The 7757-nt window shown below is 38.0% G+C and overlaps 1 protein-coding gene and 1 non-coding gene across 2 annotated transcripts; one reads left to right on the top strand and one right to left on the bottom strand.

Annotated features, from left to right (window-relative positions):
• Positions 1-655: 655 nt before the first annotated feature.
• LOC122013912 (MADS-box transcription factor 1-like) lies at positions 656-1157 on the bottom strand. The gene is made up of 3 exons (XM_042570125.1): positions 967-1157; positions 759-865; positions 656-687 (listed from the first exon to the last, which is right to left on the bottom strand). The coding sequence occupies exons 1-3, from the start codon at positions 1155-1157 to the stop codon at positions 656-658; spliced, it is 330 nt and encodes a 109-aa protein (XP_042426059.1).
• A 4054-nt stretch (positions 1158-5211) lies between these two features.
• Positions 5212-5319, top strand: LOC122018260. The gene has a single exon (XR_006121687.1). It is a non-coding gene; the product is annotated as a small nucleolar RNA R71 (small nucleolar RNA).
• The last annotated feature ends 2438 nt before the right edge of the window (positions 5320-7757 follow it).

Below are 7757 nucleotides of genomic sequence, written 5' to 3'. Positions count from 1 at the left end.
TAGGAGTTACTTGCTAACATCATATTCTAAAAGTGGGATTGATATAGTCTTTTATTCTGATTGTTTGTTCAGTGAGGTTCCAAACATTAGATAACTAAAACACCTAACCGGTCTTCTATTGCTTCCTCTGGAACTCCTTTTTATGGTACACAAAAGAGAATTTGGTATGCCTAAACTTTTCAGGGCACTTTAGGTTTCATCCTGATTCCAGCCTCAAAGGCTAGGTAACTAGGTATAATGTCATGATTTTTATATATTTCCAATTTGTCAGTGTGTATTAGAAAAAAGAAAGAAACAAAACTGAGATATAAAATAGGCACTAGGAATGACTAAAAATAAGTACAACTAAAATTCATAATTAGGATATCACTAGGAACGACAGTAGTGAAATAATCTTCTTTCCGATGCCAATCAATTTTTGTCACAACCGGCAAAGCAAAAGAATGAATAAGAGAAAGGTAGTGGCAAATACTCTACCAATTAAAATAAAGTAATCTAAAGGATTAAGTCTATGTCCAGAAACAATTAAGGTAATTTGATGTGCCTATATTGAAATTAATTACTATACAGATACATATGTACTCTGAAGGGGGAATACACAGTGAATATAGCTCACCTTGCAATGCTTTAATCGGATGCAATCATATTTATCATCTCAAACCCATCTCACTGCTGGAGTGGTATTTCCTAAAGCACAGAATCAAGTGCCAACTGATCTGAACAGAAACTAAAATAATATTATGAGTAAAAATACTTACCCTCGTCCTCCTCTAGTTTTGATTCCTCCACATGAAGTAACTCCTTGACTCTTGCTTGATTCTCTGCACTTCCCAATCCAGTATCTAAAATAAGCACATCGCATTCTCTGAAACAATGTGTAAATGTATGTCAGAAAGAAGCAGGGTGGAATTAGGCATCGAAAACTGAATTTTAAAAAAAAAACCTAGAGGGTGGAAATTAAATTACAAAAACTTGGAGGCGGTGGAGAAGTCGAAGAGCTTGCCGCGGTTGGAGAAGATGATGAGGGAGAGTTCGACGTCGCAGAGAACAGAGAGCTCGTAGGCCTTCTTCAGCAGCCCGGCCTTCCTCTTGGAGAAGGTCACCTGCCTATTGATCTTGTTCTCTATTCTCCTCACCTCAACCCTCCCCAGCCCCATCCTCAACCTTTAGCAATCAGACGATTAAGAAGAATGAAAAGAGGAAATGAGAGGTTTTGAAGATGACCGTGTACCCAGCGAGCGAAGAGGCCGAGAAGGAGAAAATGAAGCACGGAGAGCCCTTTTTGCCTGTAATTTTAGGGTTTTAGCAGGCAGACAAACTTCGTTATTCTCGTACTGCACTCGATCTCTCTGCTTCAGAAGGAGACCCCTTTACACAAGATCAGAGATCTCGGTGTTGTTCTCTCTTCCTTCGGATTCCCTCACGTTGCCGACCAACCATGCCATGGTGGTCGTGGGCGTCCTCTCACTGTTCGGATCTCGTCAGCCCCTACCTTAGCCGGGAAGAGCGAAGAGAGGAAGGAGGAGGAAGAGAGGATCGGACAAGGAGGCAGAATGGAACGATTTATGCTGCGATTTTGCTTAGGACCGAAGCAGGTGGTTTTGATCCTAATCGGCAGAGGAAGGGGCGTCGATCCAGGAAGGGGAAGAGATCTAGGAAGGGGAAGAGGGAGATGAGGCTGAGAGAGATGGTCGGAGGTTTAGGTTTAGGTTTAGGCTGAGAGAAGGGGCGCGATATTGGTTTAGGTTTAGAGGGAACTTTGTGAAGTGTTATAAATTTTGGCTGATGGAAAAATTAAATTATTTTTTTTGGTTCATTAACACCGGGTTTTAAAAATCGCTGTTAAAACCGATGTCTATTAACAAAAAAAAAGTCGCTCATAGACATCGGTTAAAAAACCGATATCTATGAGCGAAAATCTGCGCTTATAGACACCGATTTTTTGAAAACCCGGTGTAAAATACTCAAAGACATCGGTTTTTGTTTAAAACTATTATTGTTCCACCGATGTCTATGAGGATTTTTCTTGTAGTGCACGTATACTTAGTATTTGTTTCTTTGACTTATCAATGAGTAAGATTTATTCATTATATCAATAGACCCAATGAGTTGGGAGATAGTATCATTTATATGGTGTGTTGTTGATTATAAAAGGAAACTGTGTCCTATTTATTTAGGTTGATGATATCCCCTTGAGGAGCTCATAAGGATTATCATATAAACCCTGCAGGTGGACTTAGTCCGACATGATAATAAGATTGAATGGTACTACTCTTGGAGCTAGATATTAATTAAGTAAGTTGTCAGTAACTTATTTAATTAACGGACATGCGATATCTTAAATACAGGGAGACTAACGCACTCATGATAAGTAGGAGCCCATATTATAATACAGGATTAGTGCGGTAGTTCAATAATAACTCTTTAGTGGTATGAGTTATTATTGATGAACTTGAGTTGGGTGTTCGGGTCGAACACAGGAAGCTCAAATCCATCAGGAGGCCAAAACTAATTCCTCCTCTCAGTCCCTGTTGTAGCCTCTATAAAGTCTCGCATTCACCCATTTTAATTTTGCTTCCTACCCAAGAAAGAGACCAGCCAAGCCTTGCTTGTTTCCTCAGCATAGGATCGGCTAAGCCTTGCTTGGTGCCCAAGCAAGGGGCCGACCACAATAAAGAAAAAAAAAGAGTTATGAAAAGGGAGATTTTTTCTCTTAACAGAATTCTAAAAAAATCTATTACTTTTTCTCCTTTTTTATCTGACACAAAGGGTTATAAAAGGAGAGGAGGATGTGTCACAACAATCAATCAATTAAGAATTGATAAGTTTTTCTCCACAACTAAAAACCCTCTCCTTTCCCTTAAGGTCGGTGCCCCATCCTTTTCTTCTTCCCTTTCATCCCTCTAGGGTCGACGCCCCACTTCCTTTTCTTCTTCCCTTTCTTCCCTCTAGGGACGGCGCCCCATCTTCTCTTGGTGGTCTGAGCTTGGAGGAAAAGAAAACGAAGAGACGAAGCACCTTGGTGGCCGACGGTTTAGAGGAGAAGAAGAAGAACGAGGCACCCCTTTTCTTTGCATCTTTTTGTGGTAGGCGACTTGGAAACAAAATGGGTTCGGATGTTTTTGTCTTGGTAAATCGTCGCCCACACGACGTCCAAAAATAAGAGAGGAATACGGCAGAAGATCAAGAGGTCTTTGTCTACGAAGAAAGGTACAACTAGTTATTCCGCAACGTAACTAGTTTTGTTTTCTTTGTATGGATCCTAAAATACCAACACAAGAGGCTAGCAATTTTGTGTTTCGACTTTGTGTTTCGATTTTGTATTTCAATTTTATGCTTCGATTGTGCTCTCTGTAGTTAAACCTAAAGTTACTGTAAGGAGCTTAAATATTCAATTTCTTTGAAAGGCTTTATCTAGAAAGTGGTGGATGATCTCATAACCAAGAAGGTCGAGTGCCTCGCCAACGACCTAGAAGTCAATCCTTAAAATAAATATTTAATCAACTTCTGTAATATGATTTAACTTTTAAAGAACACATGAGTTAAACTTGGATTAATAATGTTAAGTTTCATTTGCAATCCAAGTTCAACTTCTGAAAAGTACATGGGTTGCTAAAAAAAGTTCTGTGTTTGTATAAATTTTTTTTTACAAGGGAAACAGAACGAAATTCCGAGTAGCACCCAACAGTGATTTTTAAAACGTTACTTCTATAGCACAAACCCGTACACTCTTATCGACTACATTAATATCATCAACTGAAGGAATGACAACTTCATCAGTAGAGCTGTCAAACGGACCAACCTATGACGGGGTGGGTCAGCCCATGGCGGGCCAACCATTTGGCGAGGCAGGGTAGGCCGACCCATCAACTTGGCGGGTTGGGAAATTTCCAACCCAACCAAATCTAAGGCGGATTGCGGGTTTGGCGGGCCAACCCACGGGCTTATCAATTTTTTTAAAAAAAAATAAAAAATATTTTATATTTTCAACGTTTTACTTCGGAAACGTTTCATCAACCAAATATATCCATAAACATGTATTTTACATATAAATGAACACAAACGAGTAGTTATGTAAGATAAAAAGTATTATTTTTATTTCAAAATTATAACAAAGAAAGATAATAAATTGTCAAAAAACTTAGTTCACATGTGTTTCTCAACCCGCGGGCCAACCTAAGCCCATCGCGGGCCAACCCGCGCGGGTCGCGGGCCAACCCGCGCAAGTCGCGGGCCTAGGCGGGTTGGCCCGTGGCGGGCTTGGGTTGATAAAATTTCAACCCAACCCGCTTAAATTATTTGACGGGGTGGGCCAACCCAACGGGCCCAACCCAAATTGACGGCTTTATTCATCAGACATTTCAAATTGATCATTCTCATAAAAAAAATCTTCATCATTGAGTATTCTTACAAATTTGCAATTGACTAACTTTATCATCAGAAAATTTATTATCTTGACTTACATCAACAAATTTAAATGCAACTAAATTATCATCACAGAATTTGTTAAATTCATCTTCACTCATAATTGTCACTTGCCTTTATGGGAATAGGATTGGTGGTAGAAAAATATTCTATTGCGACATTAGAATGGATTTCTGATTCCTATCTACAGTTCCCTTTTGACCAAGTGATGGAGGTTCAAATTGCTTGTCTTGATTGTATTAACTGCTGAGGGAATGGTATTGGTGGCCTATTGACCATAACTAGAGTGATGGAGGTGAGTTTTTGTGATTCTCTTGTATTCCTTTCCTCATATTCGTATCCATCTTTCTCCTGAAGTTCATCGATATACATACCACTGCTCAACTTGATATCATTATAATGTGCACTAGACCTTAGTTGGGTGGGAGGGAGGCATTGTGAAGTCAATCTGTCTATCTTAGCCTCTAACTGTTTGAACCCCTTGTTCTATGACTTTATGATGATTTCTTCTTGAATTTCAAAATTCTTAGACAGTTGCAAAAGATTTTGTTCAATATCCACACTTGCATTTATGGCTTGTATGGCTTGTGCTTCTTTGATATTTGGGGAAGATGTATTCAAATTTTCATTTGCTCATTTTTAGAGGTTCAATGTTACTTGATTAATTAAATTGTACGCTTCATCCAAATTTTTGTTCTTCAAAGAACCTCCTGCAATTGAATCCAAAAATCTCTTACTCGAAAATGTAATTCCAATATAGAATATGTGCATTGTCACCATTTATCTAAGCCATGATGAGAACACTATCTTAAATAATCCTTAAATATATTGCATGTTTCATATATTGATTCCCCATCTTCCTAAACAAAGCCTTGGATTTTATTCCTCGTGTATGTTGTTATATTGGGAGAAAAAAAGTAATTCATAAACAGTTGCTCCAATTGATCCCAACTTGGAAGAGAGTACAACCAAATTCTTACTTTATCTTTAATACTAAAAGAGAATGCTAACAATCGAATAGCATTTGCAAAGACTCCTTCACAGTTCACCATATTGCAATACTTTAGAAATATCTCCAATTGAATATAAGGATTTTTTGAAATTTCTCCTCCAAATTTGTGACTTCATATCATGATAATCAAATATGAGTCAAGTTGAAAGTTGTCAACTTTTATCGGAGGTGCCACAATAGGAGATCTGAATCTTACATAAATGGGTGTAAAAAATTCTTTTAAAGATCTATCTCTCATGGTAGTGCTCATGGTATCTTAAAAAATATATAAGAAAAAAAATCAAAATGCAGAATTAAAAACAAGAGAAAAATGTATAATTAAAAATAAAAAAGAAAATGCAGAATTAAAAACAAAAGAAAAGTGTCTAAAGCAATTCATATATTAATCAACTAATGTTAATAAAAATATAATTTCCAATAATAGTGTCAAAAACTTGATGTAAAGTCGCAAGCGCACGGTTGTCGTCAAGTAATAAAAATATCGATCCCACAAGGACTATTGACTAAGCACTAGTTGACTTCGCATAATAAATTATCTAAATAATCAAAGGTTAGTTGCAAGCTTTAAGAACTAAGGTTGAGAGAGAGAGGAAGAGAGAGTTGAGAGAGCAAGAGAGAGAGAGAGAGAGAGATTGAAGAGAGAAGTTGGTTTTGGAGGAAGATTCTAGAGTTTCAATTTCACTATAATGTTAGTTAATTTCCTTATGAATTGTTCATCTACTTGACTTCATGTTTACACTCGTGTAGGGATTCTAATTAAAGTTCAGCACAACCCCGCACAGGGCACACCGCAGAGTTAACACTCGTTCTAATGTTATTAAGTAAAGAAGTAACTCTAGAAAGTCCGATTAAAGAGATATCCTAGGGTCTCTGATCATACAATCGCTAGAATTATCTAATGTACTTCTAATGATAGATTAATGATATTAAGTAGAAGGGGTAACTTAAAAAATCTTATTAAAAAGATACTCTATCACAAGTCACTCCAATCATACAATCGCTATATTACACAAGTCACTCCCTAATATTAATTTGGGAAAACATCTTAAAACTCTAATTAACCTCTCTAGCAAAGGATTGGTCCTTATATCAAGGCCTCCAAAAAGTGGGATAATATCAATGTCCTTTGTCAATAAGGACACAATGTCTAGTTAAATGAGTATCCTCTGCCACTAAGAATCCTCGATTATCTAATTCAGTCAACCTTAACTTAAAGACAAATCCCTCACATCTACATGCATTCACCACATACACATTTCGTCAAACACAAAAAAAGACATAACACACATAGAACAAGTCATAAACATTTCATTGAATAAGGAAATAAGCAAATATATAATTCATGCATCAATAACACATCATAATTACTCCCTACATCCTAAAAATAGAATAATATACTTTATTACAAGAGAATACAACCAAAGAATGAGGAAAATAACAAACTACAACTCAATATATGAAAATAGAGAGAAGAAAATGCTTATCCTTGAAACCCGACATCTTTAGAGGTGCTCCCTTGCTCCGGAAGTAGACTGATGGTGCGGATAGGCGAAGATGGAGGCTCTAAGATTTCTCTTAGAAGGGAAACCTTTTCCCAAAGGAAGAGAATGGAGCTCCCAAACCAAGGATAGGTAAAAAAGGGAAGAAGTTCTTCTTTTATAGCAAGGGGGCATGAGCCCCTACCCTTAGCACGTACGGTCGTGCAGACGACGAATGAGGACGGCACGATTATGCCTTAAGGGCACAACCGAGTCATATTCTTCTCTAGAATAGGGAGGCATGGTCGTACCTCTAGGCACGACACGGTCGTGCTCCTTACTGGAAGTTTGACACGGTCGTGCCTATGGACATAGTCGGGTCATGTGGTTATCTACTTGTAGAGATATAGTCGCTCTAGGCATGATAGAGCTGACACGCCCCAAGTAGTCTCTGCCAGAAGAAATTTCGACAACGGATGACAATATGAATCATCACTACACTGCTCTCAGGGCCACATATACCTCGGCCAACACGGCCGGAACAATAACAATAAAATAACTAAACAACCACGCAGTTTATATAATATCAACATCTGGCTGACACAACCACGCAGTTTATATTTGAAAACCACCTACTCCACTACACAACGGAAAACGCAAAACACTACAGAGAAAAACAACGCAGCGGAAAAACAAATGCAGTAGACTAGAAGTCGATAAAATCCTCGAGTATAATCCAACATCACAAGTATATATGTAGATACATAACACGAAACGATAAGTCCAAAACTTAGAAAATCATCGCGACGCGAAGTGGGGACTAGCGACTGAAACCTTCTGAC

This window comes from Zingiber officinale, chromosome 8B (genome assembly GCF_018446385.1).
Source record: "Zingiber officinale cultivar Zhangliang chromosome 8B, Zo_v1.1, whole genome shotgun sequence".
Lineage (NCBI taxonomy): Eukaryota > Viridiplantae > Streptophyta > Magnoliopsida > Zingiberales > Zingiberaceae > Zingiber > Zingiber officinale.
The sequence above is the reverse complement of the archived record's forward strand: the minus strand, read 5'-3'. Positions and strand labels throughout refer to the sequence as shown.

Bases quoted from the DNA above. Each gene is read 5' to 3' on its own strand.
- LOC122013912 (XM_042570125.1), bottom strand. From the start codon at position 1,157: ATGGGGCTGGGGAGGGTTGAGGTGAGGAGAATAGAGAACAAGATCAAT. The intron at 866-966 runs GTAATTTAATTT...ACATTGTTTCAG, and splicing joins TCCACCGCCTCCAAGTTTTT to AGAATGCGATGTGCTTATTT. The intron at 688-758 runs GTAAGTATTTTT...TCTGTGCTTTAG, and splicing joins AAAACTAGAGGAGGACGAGG to GAAATACCACTCCAGCAGTG.